The sequence below is a fragment of the Monopterus albus genome, unplaced genomic scaffold (assembly GCF_001952655.1).
Source record: "Monopterus albus unplaced genomic scaffold, M_albus_1.0 scaffold39.1, whole genome shotgun sequence".
NCBI lineage: Eukaryota > Metazoa > Chordata > Actinopteri > Synbranchiformes > Synbranchidae > Monopterus > Monopterus albus.
The window spans coordinates 2,599,832-2,618,414 of record NW_018127919.1 but is presented as its reverse complement, the minus strand read 5'-3'; the positions used below and the strand labels follow the sequence as shown (position 1 = coordinate 2,618,414).

General features: G+C 40.1%; 3 protein-coding genes across 5 annotated transcripts; 2 read left to right on the top strand and 1 right to left on the bottom strand.

Annotated features, from left to right (window-relative positions):
• Window positions 1-2,919: 2,919 nt before the first annotated feature.
• Window positions 2,920-4,467, top strand: kcnk12l (potassium channel, subfamily K, member 12 like). 3 transcript variants are annotated; one of them, XM_020599094.1, is made up of 3 exons: window positions 2,920-3,280; window positions 3,424-3,968; window positions 4,056-4,467. In XM_020599094.1, the coding sequence occupies exons 1-3, from the start codon at window positions 2,935-2,937 to the stop codon at window positions 4,422-4,424; spliced, it is 1,260 nt and encodes a 419-aa protein (XP_020454750.1). In that variant the 5' UTR covers window positions 2,920-2,934; the 3' UTR covers window positions 4,425-4,467. The 3 variants fall into 3 exon arrangements, with proteins under 3 accessions (XP_020454750.1, XP_020454748.1, XP_020454747.1); XM_020599092.1 differs by having other exon boundaries at window positions 3,424-4,111; window positions 4,178-4,467; XM_020599091.1 differs by having other exon boundaries at window positions 3,424-4,467.
• A 981-nt stretch (window positions 4,468-5,448) lies between these two features.
• Window positions 5,449-11,442, bottom strand: ppm1nb (protein phosphatase, Mg2+/Mn2+ dependent, 1Nb (putative)). The gene is made up of 6 exons (XM_020598699.1): window positions 10,504-11,442; window positions 9,798-10,369; window positions 7,737-7,854; window positions 6,930-7,044; window positions 6,776-6,839; window positions 5,449-6,668 (listed from the first exon to the last, which is right to left on the bottom strand). Exons 1-6 carry the CDS (start codon window positions 10,907-10,909, stop codon window positions 6,651-6,653), a joined length of 1,293 nt encoding a protein of 430 aa, XP_020454355.1. The 5' UTR covers window positions 10,910-11,442; the 3' UTR covers window positions 5,449-6,650.
• A 1,823-nt stretch (window positions 11,443-13,265) lies between these two features.
• On the top strand, window positions 13,266-18,549 carry rtn2b (reticulon 2b). Its single transcript, XM_020598989.1, has 7 exons — window positions 13,266-13,572; window positions 14,352-14,559; window positions 14,785-14,923; window positions 15,336-15,405; window positions 15,954-16,000; window positions 16,307-16,365; window positions 16,469-18,549. The coding sequence occupies exons 1-7, from the start codon at window positions 13,560-13,562 to the stop codon at window positions 16,575-16,577; spliced, it is 645 nt and encodes a 214-aa protein (XP_020454645.1). The 5' UTR covers window positions 13,266-13,559; the 3' UTR covers window positions 16,578-18,549.
• Window positions 18,550-18,583: the final 34 nt, after the last annotated feature.

Sequence of the window (18,583 nt, the reverse complement as noted above, 5' to 3'; positions counted from 1 at the left end):
GGTTCAGCGCCTCTCGGGTGTATTGCTGCCCTCTATAGGTCATGGACAGACACTACGATCACAGTACTGGCAGTACTGGATCTCAGTTACCAGAGATGCTTGACAAGATTGACTGATACCAGTCGTATTTCAGCTTTTGCGTTAAAAACAGCTAAACTAGTACTACCAGTAAGGGAGAGAAATATGTCATGATTTATGAAATGAATGCAATATTATTAGTTTATACCACCAAATAATTTGCCAAATTATTATCCTGCTATAATGTTTTGTTTTGGGCATTTTGCATTCTTCAAATTGTTCTTTAGGCTAAATGTTTGATAACCTGCTGCAAAAGCTCAGTGTTAACCCTGTCCTCTGCATGTCTTTCACTTTGGAAAGACGGTGTCCTTGCCATCACACCTCACCTTGGACCATCACACTACTTGGGTAGAAGGCAGTTGAGAAAATGGTTTCCTGTGGGTCTGGACGAACTCACTGATATATTAGCTAACATGCTGCCACTGGCATGGCTGCATCTCTAAAAGAAGTGAATAAATACAAATGCTGTCTTGAGACAGTAGGATAGGAAAAATACAATAATAGAACATTTTCTTTATATCATATCACAGCAAGTTATGTCAAAGAGGAGTAAATATAAAGAACATCATCACACAGGGTGCATGGAAAGTTAAGTCACAAAGCTTGTAAATCTCAACCTTAACTGTTTCACTCATTTGTAACTATTGCTTTTTTTGACCACAATCTTAGTATTTTCTTATGAGTGAAAAGAGAAACTTTGCACCAAGATAGTCAAAAGCAGTCACTCTTGAGCCCATTTTACTTTGGCTCCCTTGTCCCTTGATTCACATTATGTGGATCATTATTTCAGGAACCACATGGCACTAGCAATTATTAGCTAAAAATATGGCTACTCTCTCTGGCCAGAGATGACTCGTCACACTGTGTAATTAAAATTGTCCACAAATATAAAGGCATTTATTTGTGTGCCTCAATATTATTAGCATTATCCAAAAAGATTTCAGTGTTTTGCTTTAAGCTTTGTTCATCTACAAATCATACTAGGCCCAAAGGCAGAAATACTAGTTTGTAAATCACGTGTTATGGAGTTTTTAAGATTATTTATCATATTTATCCTTCCTGTAGCTGACACTTTGACAGCATCTCTGGCTGAACTTTTTTGCATTACTGCTTTCTCACATGACAACTGATGAATCAAACTAAATCAGACTGACAAACTGCATATTGACATCAGATGAAACTGATCATTTTGGCTCTACTGCACATTTATAGCCATAATTATAAACATGTAATGTCCCTAAATAAAGAATTAAAAAAAAAATTAAAGTAATAAAGCCATTAATATTCTGTATTTATGTCAACTACACATTAAGGTTGGTTGGGAGCACTTGAAAGGTAAAAGCAAGTTGTAAATTTGTTAATTTTTTGCCAGTGTCATGTTTAAATCCTGAATCAGTTTAGTGTGTGTGTCTCTCTGTGTGTGTGTTACATAAAGCAGAAAATGAAGCACATCATTTAAAAACTGTCTAACATAAAAATATATTTTATTGGTTATTGTTAAATGGATTGCATAGTACACCTGCTGAGAGAGTAATATGTCAGTGGATTTATACAGATACTGTATCACTACTTACTGATGCACTTACTCACATACATGTACTACCATCATTAAAATATCATGTAAAAGTGATTGAGAAAGAGTACTAAACCTGAAAAGACTAAATATGAATCAAACGCTAAAGTTCAACACCTGATATGCGGCTGATCCATGAGATGAAGGCAGACATGCTCTCTATCTTCCACACCTGTCTGCTCCTGTCATTCAGCCATCAGACGACAGGCAGAAGGAACCCCTGCCCTTACCTGCAGCATCAGACTAGATTAAAGGGATGAACAGAGAGACATGGAAAGTCATGCTCAACAAGCCCTCCCACACAGCCTGCAGCAACAACAACAACAAAAAGCCCTGTCAGAGGGGCTGGGAGCTACACAGTACAGCCAGTCTTATCTTTCGGCCACCGAGCAAACCGTACTGAGGCAGTTTTGAGTTCAGTGCGTTGTTCAAGGGCACCCCGGTATCAGTTGATTGTGAATTTCAACAAGGACTTCAAATTTCCTTGGTCCATGCTCGGTAGATATGACTGTGTTATTCAAAGGCCCAATTATTTAAATGCAAACTTTGTGTCACTCGAAGCTCTTTCAGGAGAAGTTCAATTGAGTTTCAATGGAGTGTTAGTAGAAAAAAAGGATAGTGCTGTTAAAATGACAAGATGACTGCACCAATCAGGTTGTGCTTGAAGACTGAGGGGGTGGACAAGGGGCTGATGATGTCAGTGTGACAGTTGAAACATCAGACAGCCTCTCAGTTTGCACAACAAACTCAAGAGGCTTCCTCTCGCTGGTCAGTGTTCAGCAGATCCATGGAAGAAGAAGAGCAGACCAGCGGTGCTCAAGAAACAGACGCTGCTGTCAAAGGTACCAGGTACCAGGTTTTTATATTTGATCAGTGTATGGATTACATTACAAACTGCTTCTGACTGTAATTTTTTTAAAATACATTTGGAGTTTTCTTATAATGAACATATTTATAATGCTTTAAGCTAAGCTTAGCATTTTGCACATCCGATCAATTAGATATCTGTGGTTGAAATCATTTTGGTTTAATAAGGGTAAAAAAAACAAACAACTAAGTTATGCCAAATATAATAATAAATGTTTACACTTTAGTGAACATGCTACTAATATACTGCATGTCTTGGTTTTTTTTCAGGCTATACTCCTCATGATTTTTCTCCTGTGAACAAAGCAGCCTGCTCTAATCGCTCACAAGCAATGATTTTCAATCCTGTGCAGTTTTGATACTGGCAGAGCTGGTGCATGTTGTTGCAGTGGTATATCTGCGTTGCTGCTGTGCACATGGCTCAGAGGAGGGCTGCCGGTGGCTGCTGCTGTCCTAGGGCCCCCGTGAATGAAGACAACGCTCGCTTCTGCCTGCTGGCTGGGCTCATCCTGCTCTACTTGTTCTGTGGGGCGGCCATCTTCTCAGCCCTGGAACATCCATTTGAGCTGCGTGCCCGTCGCCTCTGGAAACAACAGCTGGACAACTTCACCCAGCGATATAGGGTTAACCTGGGTGCCTTGCACACCCTGCTGCGGCAGTATGAGGAAGCAAATGGAGCTGGCATCAGAGTGGACACGCTGAGGCCCCGCTGGGACTTTTCAGGAGCGTTCTACTTTGTGGGAACAGTGGTCTCCACTATAGGTAAGTCTTCATTTCCTTGAAGTTTTATTCAGATATTTCTTCAGTTTTATTCAGATATGTTGCATATGAGGCTCAAACTCCAAAAGAGTAATGCTTGTGTACCATAACCTTTAACCCTTTGCATTTATTGTTCTCTTTTCCAGGCTTTGGTATGACTACACCAGCGACCATAGCTGGGAAGATATTTTTGATCTTTTATGGTCTCATTGGCTGTGCTGCCACCATCCTCTTCTTTAACCTCTTCCTGGAAAGGATCATCACAATGCTAGCTTACATCATGCGCTGGTGTCACAAGCGTCGGCTGAGGTGCGCTGGGGTTGGAGTGGTGTCGAGCAGGGAAGAGACATCAGGTGAAGAGGACAGCCTGGAGGGTTGGAAGCCATCAGTCTATTATGTTATGCTGATCCTAGGACTGGCATCGATTGTGATTGCATGCAGTGCCTCTACTCTGTACAGCTCCATGGAAAACTGGAGCTATGTGGACTCCCTCTACTTCTGCTTTGTGGCCTTCAGCACCATTGGCTTTGGCGACCTGGTGAGCAGTCAGAGGCAACAGTATGAGTCTCAGGAGGCCTACCGGCTTGGGAACTGCCTTTTCATATTAATGGGAGTGTGTTGTATCTACTCACTTTTCAATGTTATTTCTATTGTCATCAAGCAAACTCTCAACTGGATTCTGGGTAAACTGGTCTGCTCAGGGCAGCATCAGCTCTGCTCGTGTTCTGCACCTGGCTGCTGGGGGCTCTGGTGCCCCTGCCTCCAACACAAAAATCAGAAACAGAGGCGCCTGCCTGCACACCTGAGGCAGAGACGCTTAAAACGCAACACAGTGCAGCCCATCTCAACCACAGGAAGACACCTCTACAGGGACGGGTCGGAGGAGACAGTGTGTGACAGTGAGACGGATGCTGGCGCAGTGGCTGATGGAGTACATGTGGGGCGTCGTTTGTCAGGAGAGATGATCTCTGTTAATGAGTTCATGGTGTCCAATAAGGTGTCTCTTGCACTCCTGCAGAAGCAACTAAGCGAAACAGCTCATCAGGGCCCACGACAGAGCTACAGTCATCAAAATGGATTTTCTGGTGGTGTGGGGGCCTTGGCCATCATGAATAATCGCCTTCAAGAAACCAGTGTGGATAGGTAGCACCACACTGTATAACACTTTAAGATGTTATTCTTGTGTACATTGATTTGGAGATCCCATTCAACCTGAGTAATTTCAAGAAAATTATTCACTTGTCCTCTCTGTACCACAAAACCACAAAGTAATTTTCCTCTAATTAGCACCTGCTCAGCTTTTCTCTGTGCAGTTTATGCTGATAATAGTAGACCTCCAGCATGAATTCTGGACAGCACATAATTGTTCATTTTGTCTGCCAAGTAGAAACACAGGGAAAAGACAAATCTAATTTAAAGAATTCAGTATCTCCGCGAAGAGGGGTCTGATGTCCTGAAGTGATTGGCTCATACACAAGCAATCAGATAAAAGAAGCAGAGAAGGACCACTTACAGGAGACTGCTGATTTAAGAGTGCTGCACATGTCCCCTGAACTCCTCAACAAACACAGCTATATGTGAGGTGATAGTGACCGTCATCACAATATCTGTCCGCTCTTTGATAACTAGCTGCACTAAATTGTACTTTGTGTTTATACAGAGCCTCTCCAACACACTACAGGATTGTTTAGTAAAACATTTTAATTTGTTGATTGCGTACAAGTCACCCATCCTGTGTCATCATTGCATGTCATTGAAATTCATACTAATCATGAAAGAGGCCTGAGAAGCAGGACATTCACTAAACCACATCTAATCAAACACGGCCTGTAGAGGACATCCTTAGTCAGTAAGTGCTGCGCAGATAATCGCAGGAGCACATTACCAGAGCGGTGAGTGAGATTCAGGCTATGCTCGGCTTAGCTGGAGGAGATGCTTTACTATGCAAGGAATCAGATTTTTATCCATTGTGTCATTCTGCATCAGATGTGACAGATGTTCATCAGGTGTGAGGAGAAGAGCTTCCTCCTTAAGGAGCACACGAGAGACAAAATCATTCGTTTTCCTCTAGATGTCATGCTTGTTGAATTGTCTGCACTGCTACTATTTTCAAAACTATGAGAAAAGCAGCTCTTTAGTGGGTTATTGTGGATAAAAATACTGCAAATCACAGGTCAAATGTTCTTTATTTAGGTTTAAAACAATTGTGACTCTTACATGTACTGTATACAGAGAACAATACTCACTGAAATAACATAGAAATCCAGTACGATGCAGATAAAATGACCCATCATATAACTGATCCATTCTAATTCTGTTTGTTTTTACCAACTATATAAAATATGAATGAGGCAGCACAGTACACATCATCAAATCCGTGTGAAAAATACATTTCACATAGACTGTATAGAAGAATGTATTTAGAAATATGGTTAATATATACAAAGAATTGCAATAATTGTATTAATGTACTGTATGTCAACTATATTTTGATTGGTCAGTAAATATTAATTTTAGGGTATCTAACCAAATGTTGGATGCTTCTAGTGTGGTTTTTGGTCCCAGTCTAACTGCAACACACTATATAGATCTTAATAATATAGATAATAATCTAACAGGCCATTATTATAACAAATAACACATTTTAAAAACATTAGTCCAGGTCCAAAAACATTTTAAAGTATCTGTGAAATGTAGTTTTTCTTGATGTGTGTATGTGCTGACATTTAATTATTAGAATTAAATATTTAATCGGTGTTTACTTGTTTGTCACTTCCAACCAGGGGAAAAGATACATTTATACATTCCCATCAGCTGATCAACTGTACCATCTATTAGCATTTCCCATTGAAACAAATGGATATAACACATGTTAACTACATTTTAGTTTTTGGCTACCACTGATAGTGTTTCATAATTTTCCTTCCTTGAGTGAAAATACAAACTGAAATTCTTTATGTTTTTACTTTATTATATCTTTACAAACATGTACTAACCCTTATTCTATCCAGTGAAAATGTAAAATGTCACAGTTGGTTGTGATTCAGTTTAATAGGCTGTCATCGGAAATGATCATCTGTAGCCTATTTTCTTTTTACTGAATATGAGGCAGAGGTTTGTTGCTGGGTCAGTGTCTCTGGGTAAGTTTTACAAAATGTCCTTCTTGTATAAATATAAAATGTATCAGGCTTTATTGGATCTAGTTTTGCATTATATTTATGACAAGATGCTGCTTGTTAGCATGATGTAAACAAACATCCCTGTTTGCTCATCATCTCCCTTTTGGTCAAATTGGACACAGAAAACAGTTTTAATATGAACATTTATTACATTCCCTCCATGGATCCTTGGAGACAAGATCCAGATGGACTTTTCAAGAGCCTCCCAGGTCCTGGACAGACATGTAATGTAGGAACTAATGGTAAATTTTCTGTGCACAGTGGTGGAAATAACATGTCCTCTGATGGTTAAAATAAGACAAACATAGTTTCTACTCACAGTTGGTACTGTGGGCTTGTGTGTCTCTCTTTGTTGATAGTAAGCAGAAATAATGCAGTTCCTTCTGTAACACACAGGAGTAACACAGTTTAATTTCCCAATACAATGTGTAGATGCACACACATAAACACCAACACTATTTGATGTCTCTTACTTGCTCTGGATGCCTCCACCTGGAGGTAATCCAGGGATGACAGTGGACGCGAGGACTGTGAGGACAGACAGCAGATCAGGTTCCTCCCCTCTAGCACATAGCTCATCATAAATCTCTGTCAGATGTCAAATAAAAAAAATAAATCTAAACATAGGCATGTAAGCATCTTCAGGGTTTACATGCATCTTACATAAAGTTGATGTTATTTAATGTTTTCAATTGCCAAGAAATTTTTGGCCATGAAAAGATCAAAACCATCCATCAGTTAGTCAGCCTCTCTGTCAGTCAGCCTCAACCCATTTGTTTAAAAACAGTTACACATATGCAATTTTTTTATATTAAAAACGGCAAAATAACTTTTCTAATCAGTTGGGCAATGCAGATTGTAGCAAAGTTTACTCAAACAAGAGCAAAATGTGTATTAGTTGAAAACTATTTTCATTTGTTGTGCTGGTGAGTACAGCATTTACTTTTTGTTAGCTTGTTCCTTTTTTATGTTTTGATAGTGAAGCTGTAGGTGACAGAGGAATAAGCTATATCATGCTACACAGACAATACTTGTTGGTGTCAGCAGGATCAATTCATTGTCTCTTCATGAGGTTTGCTGACAACAAGAAAAACTGAGAACAGAACAAAGAGAGGCATTGAAGAGTTTCATCTCGATGTGCTTTAAATGCAAACCTTACATGTCAAGAAAACAGGAACTCAAATTTTAAACATTCAGTTTAGCAGAACAAGGTCTCCAAATGCCTAGTATGGCAGCACATTACCCCCAGCATCCTTTGCATATTATTTATAGCCACACACCTGCTACTTTGGATTCCAGCAAGTCCTCCAGTTCAGCCTCCTGGTGCAATGCCTCCGCTGACAGCTGGGGGGCTCCAGGGAAGCACAGCAGGATGATGCTGATGTTGTCCAAGCTGCCCTGTGGAGCAAAGCATCATCTACAGAGGTGAGTAATGACGGCTGAACTTACAAATGTCACCATAAGAAACAGGATGGTTCATTTCCAGCTCAAAGAAAATTAAAAGGAAGACAGTGTAACATTTTAAGGTCATTGTCCAAGCTGAAACCCTGTTACATAATAGAGTGACATGATGGACACTGCTATTAGCATGTGGATATGTGGCCCATATATCCTGATGTGTTTCTCTGAATCTAAAGAAAACACAAAAAATAAAATAAACCCACTTTCTTTTATTAATTGCCTTGAGGTTCTGTGGACCCTTGTTTTAAATTTATTATGATTTAAAGCAGGAGCTGGTTTCACTTACTAAAGTAGAAGAAATGCATCCATTATATTATGTTAAAATGAAGATTTATGCTGAAAAGTTTATGTCACTTTAAAGAGTTAATTCTCTTATTCTTCAGATTAGTTACTCTGCAGTCAAAAATATCCTTCAACAAATGCCCTTAAAGCTGGCATGTATAATATGAGCTGAGATAGGTGTAGTGGAATAATTATTCTCCTTCAGTGGTCTGAAATTATTCCTAATTTAAGGATGGTTCAATGAGCAATTCTCTGCTCTTGAACCTCAACCTTCATCCATCTACACTCTCAGCGTGTAGTGCCATTCTGCATTTAATTTCACTCTAAATTACTATGGACAAAGATGCTGTTCTGTGGTGCACTTTTAAATCATTGCCCATATGTGGTCATGAATAGGCTTAATATACTTATAGTGAATTTACTTTTTTTAATCAACAATGAATCACAATAACAACAATGACTTCTTGTATGTGAAAAGAGTTGCTTTCAGTCATGTACACACAGTAAATTACCACCCAGCTTTGCAGTTCTCTTAATAGTGACTTTAGGACTGGTGTTTTGGTTTTATGACCCATAAGTTTACTGGTCTGGTTCACTCTCTCTCTAATGTTGCTTTCATCGATTGCAGGCTAAACGGTGGACTTTCTGAGCTCCATTAGTACCAGCAACAACTGGCACATAATGGCAGTCTATAAACATGTATCCATTGGCTGCTATTACAAAGCAAGCTTTGAACCTTTTAAGTTTATGAACGAGTTATTTGTATATGTAAAGAAATCATCAAACCAATAAGACTTGAGATTAAAATGTACAGTATATACACATAAAATAATGAGAGGATCCAACACTTTTCCCTGTGGAATGCCACATCACATTCTGTACAGACCCATCCACACCATGTATCTTATCAATTACAAATGCAGTCTAGCCTTTTACGGAGATATAATCATCACTGTATTAAACACTTTCTAGAAATCTTCCTATCCCATACAGTTTTCCCAATGTACCATCTGGCTAATCAAAGTTGTTTGTTAAAAGTTAATTGCTGAGCTCGTTTCTCAGAAAATTGGATCACTCCGGTGGCCACCAACTCAACACAGTCACAGTTTGAGAGATTATGTAAATTATTTTATAGAAATTCCATAGTTCATTAAAAATGATACAAGTCAGTTTAAAGCTGAAATTGTGCATCTGATCAGTTAAAACAGCGACCACCATTCTGACTAAGAAGTAAGCCGAGGACTACTGCTGTGGGGTGGCTACATTGGATGGGCACTATTTTAATCCTGCAATTCAACTTGCCTTTTCTAAATTGTATTATATTTACATGAATTTGATTATTCACAAACAATAAGTAATACATGGAAATACATGGATTTCTACAGTGAAACGACATCATTGAAGGTATGATCAGGGACCACCTGCAATGTCTTTGCAGACCACCAGGGGGCCACTGACCACTGGTTGAAAACCCCTGAGTTAAAAGGATTTGTCATTCAAACCGCTGAACATGCAGAAATGTATAATGTGCTGGACCACTTTGTAATTAAAAGGGACTAAGCTAATGTGGGCACTGTTTGGGAGTAGCAGGTTCTGACCTTATAGAGACAGAGGTCAATGACTTGAGTACAGACGTCCCTCAGGTCAGTGCAGACACGCAGCCGGTTGTGGATGAAGGCGCACAGCTCCTCATTGCTGATGGTGTCCCATACCCCATCGCAGGCAAGCACCAGGAACTCATCTGCCACTGAGCGCTCCACCACACACAGCTCTGGTTCTGGTGATACCATCTGTTGGCTGGGAGTCCGGCTCTCAGCCCCTTTGTAGCTGAAGTCCCCCAGAGCACGGGACACAGCCAGAGAGCCGTTGATCCGTTGGAAGGTTACAGAGCCGCCTGCGCTCTCGATACGCTCTTTCTCCAGAGGACTGTAAGGTTTATGGTCCTCAGTGGAAAAGCAAACCTGGCCAGACCGGCATAGAATGGCCCTCGAGTCACCACAGTTAGCAAAGTAAATGTTATATGGTGATATAAGAGTGGCCACCACAGTGGTGCCACCCCTCTCCCAGCCTTCGCGACGTGCCACAGAGTGCAAGTGCTTGTCTGTTTGCAGGAAACCCTCTATGATGGCTCCTTTCACCTTTTCAGGGTTGTCCTCTGCTCCCATTATACCTGTGGTACAAAGAGGGACAGTGTTAGAACATTCCTCTGACACAACATAACACAACACAACACAACACAATACCATATTTGTTTAAACTTTTTATATTCCTTTTAAAATGCATTCTTCATTCCAAATCCTTCACCTGTGCCTAGGATGTGACCCAGAAGGTGCTGGGAGCAGTGCTGTGCCACTGTGCTACCTGCATGACCATCAAACACAGCGAAGAAGCTCCAGTCAGTCAGCTGTCCACCCAGCTGTGGCACACAGTTATGGAAGTCCTCCATGTTGGCCCTCCAGCCTTGCATACTTCCCAGGGCATAGGTGATGCCCCAGCAGGCACAGCCCTCCTCTGTCAACTTGTCCAAGACCGGACGATCTAGGTAGGGGCTGGTTATTACCTCTTCTTTTTCCCCTTTCCCTAGCTGCTCTCCTTCTGCTGCTCCTCCACGGCTCCCCTTGAAGAAAGAGCTGACCCTCTTCTCCGTTTCCTTCACCAGCTGCCGTACAAATGCAGGCATCTCCACACTTCCCTTCCTGGCTGTTCTCATGGCTTTTATGCACAGCTCATGCGTGGGGAATCTTCTTTTGTCCCTGCCCCGGAGTTTGTGGCTGAGACAGAAGGCTGAGCTAGGCCTGATGTTGGGCCTATGCACTGTCTGCGTAGCCCTGCTGCTCCAGGGCTCAGAGCATAGCTACCTGAGCTGACGGATGTTCTCTGTGCTGGCTGCTCACCCCCTTCTTCCTGTTCATCTCCTGCCTCTCCTCTCTCCTTTCACTTTCCAGAAACCTCACTGATCAGTGTTATTTCTTCCAGTCATCATTCCTTTCCTTATTGTTTGGTCTCTCCTCTGTGCTGCTCTGATTTCACCTGCTCCCTCGCTTTTTCATAGCTCTTCCGTCTCTCACTAGCTCTCACTTTGCCTTGTTATTTTCCCTGCCTCCGCTGTGATTGGCTGGCTATTTGTATGCACCAATCCCTGCCTGCTTGCTACCCCACTGTCATGTGTGAGCTCAGCCTCTGTCACTGTCCTCCTGTCTGCAGCCCTGCCCCTCTGGCATCTCTGGTAATCTTAGCCTTTGATCAGTTGGGATTATGGACTCACTACTGTGGATTACACAACTCTCAGCCATTTAGCGCAAAGTGTGCAGCTGATGGTGGGAAGAAGAAACACACAGGAAAAAAGGCTTATTTTCATTATAGACACAGATCCCCATTATTTCCCTTTTACACATTACACATGGTGATAGTGCATGTACTGTACATCTGCAATGAATCATATCTGATCATCCAACAACACCAATAGACCATTTAAACCTGAAAGTCTTTAAGTTTTAGACATTTTGGAGTTACTGAGGAAAATGTGAAGTGGAGTAAATGTTCTATAAAAATATTCATAAATGATACTTTCATCTAGAGTCATGGCTCATCCAAGTCTGTTTTTACCTAGATAGGTTTTAACAGATCCTTTTCTGTGGTTCTTAATGTGGCAATAAAGCTAAATCTGTCATAAACTGGATGTGGATAATCAAGGGTGTAACATTGACATTATTTGGCTTATATTCTTAAATGAAATGGCAAAGAAAACATTATTATTAACCACAAATGTGTTTGTTTTCTGTTGTTATATAGACAACAAATTTGTAATTAATTCAGGAGAGCTGAAAAAACTTAGAAAAAACTCAACTGGAATAGGTTTTTTAGGTCTACGAACTTTCACCTCTCATCCAAGAGGCTTCATCAGTTCTGTTAATTCAGGAGAGATATGCGGCAAAGATTTCTACACATGTTAAGTGTTTATTTTATTCTGAACAATCTGTAATTTTGGCTTTGCATGAATTCTTGTCCTCACAACATGGATCAAAGAAGATTTGTTTGGCACCATTTCCCAAATAATTTGTGGAGTCAGCCAGGACGTTGTCTCTTTCTGTAATTCTAAGCATTCTTTGATTTTGGGGTGAGAACTCTGCCAGTCATGCTTCTGTGACCAGGCAGGAGAGGAATACTATTTTTTTTACTATTGTGATTTTACTTGATTTTTAGTATTCTCTTTCATTTCAGCGGTATAAACTTAATATCATTATATTATTACTGTGTGTGTATATATGACATATACTGTCAAGTCAAGAGGTCAAATCAAGGCAAGAATCTTTATTGTCATTATGCATAGCACAACGAAATTTCTTCCGGCAGCTCTCGGCTTAAAAGACACATTATTTACATAAATAACACAAAAATTGTACAAGTCAATATAAACATACGGACAGATTCTGCACACATTTACTGTGTTATATTATCATTCATATTGTACTTATGATTCTTTTGATTCATGCCTATATTACCTATACTATGCACATACAATAGTTCACATATCACCGTTGCAGAAGTTGCACAACTGGACTTTTTCCTCACACAAATAGTTGCACAATTTACTTATATAGTCTAATGTACTATATTCCATACTGTATATGTACTGTATACAGACTGAGCCATTGCTCTAACCTTCTAATTTATTAATTATTTCATTCCAAGAGGTCTTTATCTGTACAGTTGTAATATGAATTTCTCCTGGGGGTTCAATACAATGTTACAATATATGATCTTGTTCTAAAAGAAATGAGAGTATTAATCAATATCTGCATAACTGTAAATGTTTTGTCAGAGACACTTGCAAGGAGCTGAAATGAAATGCTACATAATTCTTAAATAATAAACCTTGTACAGAAAAATATTTGCCTATGTTTCTTGCATGCATTTAAACTGTAATAAGTTAAGAAACCCAGTCATTTTTGTATTGGAGTATACTGTGTTTCTAGGTATGATTCAAGCTCTATTTTAAATCCATTAGTTTGCTATGAATAGTGCCATATATGGCTGGGGGGGACAGTTTTATTAATGGCTGCTCCTCACTAGTGTGGCTGAATGTGAAGGTCTCTGGGTGCAGGTCAGCTGCCAACTGACTGAGGAACCATGAGAGTCTCTGAAAGCTCGGGGACATGTACATGCTGTCTCAGGTTCCCAATATCTGTGTGTGTATGTGTGCCTGTGTGTGAATCCAAACAGGGGGTATCCAATACAGGATAAAATTAGGCCAGCCAGGCCTTATATTGCTGACAGAGCCCGAGTGGCCAAAAAAAGCCTGGAGGGCAAGCTGGCAGTGGAAGCACAAGGAAGAGAGGAGAGCGAGGATCGCAGTTGAAATGGCCAACAAACGTAAGGAAATAAATGGTGACAACTTTAAGTAAAGTGAATCAGAGTGGACAGGGAGCTTGTAGAGTCCAGCTGTCAGGTGGAGGAGAAAATTTATTTTATCCCCTTTGCCTGGCAGGTGTGAACACAGACAGGATGGCAAGTCAAATACTGGCTCCAACATGTCTTTCTCTTAGCAGACAGATGGACAGATGGGACTCAGTTCAATGAAACGCGGCTGCTGATTGAATGCTGTTCATTTCATTCTTGAAGTTCCAATTTACTCTGTAAGAAAAGAAGACTGATAAGTGTTGTTTTGTCAGGGCTGTTTTTCAGTTTATTTTACTTTTGTAATTAAAGTTAGACTTAGAGTTATGTTATGGTTACCCCAGGCTTGGAAAATGACTTTACATGTGTAACAGCATAAGTGTGAGTGTCTCAGCCAAATTCAGCATTAAATATAGAAACCTGACACCTATATATTTCTCTGGGTACCTGAAAACAGGGTTGCAGATTTATTTGTGTGTGTGTGTGAGAGTCCATGACTATACAGTAATCTTGGAAGACATGCTGTCATTATGTGTGTCTCTCTTTGTAAATGCTTAAGTGTAAGATTGCTGCAGACATGTTTTAATCAGATAATTATCTGGACATTAACACTGGAGTTACGAGGTGCATCTGATATGTTGGTGTTTGAACATCTAATATCACAGTGACTCATAGGATAATTATTTATTATCCTTTCAGAAATTTGCAAGGTGCATTAATAATAGCAATACATTCATTCTCAGACATCTTTCCAGTTGTAGATCTTTTGTACTGGAGGAAGATGAGGAGGACCGGTGTGGTGTTCACAGGGCTGGTGATTGGTCTGGCTAGCCTGTTCCAGCTCAGTGCCATCACTGTGCTCGCCCACATCTGTCTAGGTGTCATGTGTATCACCTTCCCTCTTCGACTCTACTACAAACTGCTGGAGGTGCTGCGCTGGAACCCCGGGGTGCACCCCTTCCAGTAAGTCTAACATCTCTGGTTTGTTTTTCCACTTTTAAGCACATACTACAGAAAAAAGCTGCTGCTGCTGCTGCACTGCTGTCTACGACTTCAAACTTTTATTCATGTGGCACTTTTAGCTAAATGTGGAACCTCAGATACCTTGTTTCACTTATTCTACTGGAATAAATGTACTGTATATAGCCTATATTTATTCTAATTGTGTGTTTGTGTGTCTGTTCTGAGGTCATATCTGGATTATGACACCTCTCTGACAGATAAGGACACTGTGATGTTGGTAGAGGAAGTAGTGCTACTGATTGCATTTGCCATCACAGAGATCAAACGCCTCCTTTTCATCGACAGCATGATCGACTCCATTAAGGTCTGAGCAGGAGAATAAAACAATGATTTAATTTACTAAATTGTTAATGTTGGAACAGCAATTGTGTCATTAAAGCTCACAGCGGAATCCTGAAAGCCAAGTCTATAAATACAATGAATGGTAGAAAAACAAGACAGTACTGATGATTTTACTGTTAAAGCCCCTTTGTGCAGGATTTTTTTTCCCACTTTTCTATAAATATCAGAGAAAAAGCACTGTGGAAGACAGGAATGCATGATACTATCACCAAGGACTGACAAACCACAACAACAAGCAGAATGCAGATAAAAACCAGTCTGAGCTGCACAGAGAGCATTTACAGAAATGTTCAGTATTATCAGCCCTTTCACAGCACAGGGAGTGACCTTCAGATATCATCAAATCACAGCCTCTTTCCTCTGTGTCTCTCAAGTTTGTGGTGCTGCTGTATCTACTGAGCTATGTTGGCGTTCTAACCAATGGACTGACACTGGTGATAACTGGTGAGTAGAACTCATTCCATCCTTACTTCTCACATTCACCCGAGTTTCTAATAGATCTACCTCTGTGTGATTTTTGATGCCAAAATCCTGTGTTTTGTCCTCCCATCTGTTCACTGTTCCACAGTGTGTGAAAGTCATGTGACATCTGATTTTACTGTTCATCCCACATTCAAAGTCTTCTTGTTCTGTGATAGTGTCCTAAGAGTTAGCAGATGATGGTACACAACTAAATGTGCCAAAGAATGGGACAGTATTCATATGGAGGCTCAGTATACAAATTAAATGTTTACCCATCATTTAGCTCCAAAGAGGGGGGTGTCAGGCCACGCCATCATAAATCTTCAGAGCCCCCAATAAGCAGCACCATTTTCCAGACCTAACCTACCCTTAACACAATGTGTACCTGAACCCTATCCTCACCCATGCAAAGAGCAGATATGTGGCTTTCCACACAGTATATGCACCATATCTGCTCAGGTTAAACAGTGGCTGGTCCTTTTAGCATGTAAATCATGTTAAATTGCTTCTCCTTTGTCCTTGTTTTACAGCTGTGATCGCTATATTTTCCCTTCCTTTGTTGTACAAAAAACAGCAGGTGAGACCATGCATACGAGGCCAAATTCCATTTTTTCCTTATATTTAAAATTAGGTCACTTTTTGATAACACTACAAAACTGCATACATTTACTCAAGCAAAAAGAGACATGAGATGTGAGGATTTAAAAAACTTCTCAAAGTGATTACATATGTGATAATATCACTACAAAGTCTACTGCAGCACACGAGGCACATTTATGTTCTTGGAGAGAGAATTACAAAAATGTATTTGAGTCAAACTGTCACCCAGAGATGCTCCAGAGATGCAGTGAATTCACTGACCCATCTGTCATTTTGATGACAGGTACGGATAAGGAGGGTGGTTAGAGCAGTCAGAGCGTTTGTAAAGAGAATCAAAAACCTGTAAGTAACCTGTCCTTTATATAATGTTCTTAATATCATACTCACATGTACATGTTTCCTTTTTCATAGCATCATGTATTGTGATGCCCTTGTTTTGTTGCAGGTGCCTTAGTCTATATGATTTGGTGAGACCCTCTCCTGCCCCTGCGCCTGCCCCTAAACCTGCATCTGTAGCTGCACTTGTTGCCAGACAGAAAGCCAAGTCAAAGTAACTCTTGGATGCATGCTGGAAGCACCCGGGATTTGAGATTGGAAAATGCTGGAATGGTACATCCTCTGTGTGCCCGCTGGAGGGGCTCATTTCCATTTCTGGGCTGTGATGTTTGTTTATGGGAGCAAGATTTAATGAGTCCTGACAATTGAAACAAAGCTGCCATTCACTCAGTAACAGCAAGGGGAAGTGTGTGAAGAGAGGAATTTTATTTACAGAGATGATTTCTGTGGGCACCGTATAATGTAACCAGTTCACACAAGCAGGGCCTGCACAGATTATCACTGTTTTCTCTTTGTCTTTGACAACAGATCTATTTTTACACTGGTGAACCAGTGAGCACTGTGTTCCTGTCGAGTTGCACAACCATTCGGAGTGAAGCAGTGGAGCATTACTAAGGCTTTCATTATTGAGCATCATTTGTTTTTAGTTAAACAGAACAAAACTGACACAAACATCAGCTACCTTTGGCACAAAGCTATTCACATTTTATGCTTTCACGCTGTAACTCATATGAGAGATATGAAATCACTGTTCTCTGGTCTTTATGCTAATTTCATTTAATGAGGTTACAACACTGACTTCTTGCTACTCTTGGGGCAGATTAGAGTTAGATACAGAGATCCAATATTGATACAAAAATAAAGAAAATGTGTAGCAACAAAACAGCACTTAAAAAATGAGAACAATCTCAACTGTTCTGCAGGTGAATTTGGGTTGATTAATAACACAAGAAATCATGTTTTGTGCCACAACAACAGCAATTTTACATAGCTTTATTTTATTTTATTTGGTCAAACCAACAGGGAAAAAGCTTTGTATCTGTTGACTGTACTACTAGTTTTGCTAGCTAGATGCTAACTTTGCTGTTTGGTGTTGAGCAGGTTGTGTGCATTGGGTTTTTAGAGCTTTTTAGCTGAAAAACAGTTGAATACAGTGGGGAGAGTGAACCAAACCAATACACTTGCAGCCTGTACAGCCAACACAGCCACAGCAACAACTAAAACAATGCGGTGAAAGATGCTAAAATGTGCTGTACAACTGAGGGGAACTATGTCTGATATGTAACATATAAAAGGTGAGGTGCAATGAAAAAAGATGCTACTAAAGCTCAGGTTGATGTTGCCCCTACCTTAATTTGGTCTTACATTTGTTCTGTTTTCACCTTCGGTTTCTATGTTACATCTGATTATACTGTAACTAACTACGGTACATAATTAATTACGTTCATGACAGTGCACTACCTCTTTTCAATTGAATGACTGTGTGAACTGGTTGCACAGTAAACTGCCTCCAGAAAACATTTACTCATGCTCATTAAAAAGTCAGTTAATTAAATGAAGGACTGAGACCCAAAATTGATCATATGGGCTTTCATCTGGCATCTCACTTCCAAACACAAACCAACAAATTAAGCAACGTTACCACCTGCTGCAAACAGCTGGAGAAAAGTGCTTGAGGGGCACTTTGACAAGAAGTCAGTGGCAAACACCAAAATATGTATCCATTTTAGGAAGCCATTACATTTCATACTCAGACGTCTTGCAGTGGAGCTTCACTTGATTCAGTATCCTGAAAGGAATAATACAGAATACTTCTGTGGCATCAATTACGTTTGACTCAAAAACTTGCTTTTTTGATAATTCTATCATTCTACAATATAACAATTTAATACTTCAAGCTGGGAGCTGAGTACTGTGTATCATTACAGTTGACTACTCCCACAACTCCATATCAACATTTTCCAAATCTACCAAACATTTTGAGAATGTGGTCATTAGCTAATCGGACTATGTTTCTATGGAACCTTTATCTTTACTACAGCTCTATAAATCAGCCCACACACTTCAGTTGTGACCTGATATGGTGAATTGCACTTGTTTCTGTAACTTGCTGTTGTTCATGTGGTATATTTTAACTTTGGCAGATTTCTCTCCACTTGCAGCTCAAAATCTTTCAGAGCTGGCAAGACGGTGAATCGATAATGATAAACATTTTGATGTTGAA

Coding starts and splice junctions, on each gene's coding strand:
- kcnk12l (XM_020599091.1), top strand. CDS start 2,935: ATGGCTCAGAGGAGGGCTGCCGGTGGCTGCTGCTGTCCTAGGGCCCCC. Junction 3,281..3,423: donor AACAGTGGTCTCCACTATAG/GTAAGTCTTCAT, acceptor TCTCTTTTCCAG/GCTTTGGTATGACTACACCA.
- rtn2b (XM_020598989.1), top strand. Junction 14,560..14,784: donor CCCGGGGTGCACCCCTTCCA/GTAAGTCTAACA, acceptor GTCTGTTCTGAG/GTCATATCTGGATTATGACA. Junction 15,406..15,953: donor ACTGACACTGGTGATAACTG/GTGAGTAGAACT, acceptor CTTGTTTTACAG/CTGTGATCGCTATATTTTCC.
- ppm1nb (XM_020598699.1), bottom strand. CDS start 10,909: ATGAGAACAGCCAGGAAGGGAAGTGTGGAGATGCCTGCATTTGTACGG. Junction 10,370..10,503: donor GGGTCACATCCTAGGCACAG/GTGAAGGATTTG, acceptor TTTGTACCACAG/GTATAATGGGAGCAGAGGAC. Junction 7,045..7,736: donor GCTGGAATCCAAAGTAGCAG/GTGTGTGGCTAT, acceptor GACATCTGACAG/AGATTTATGATGAGCTATGT.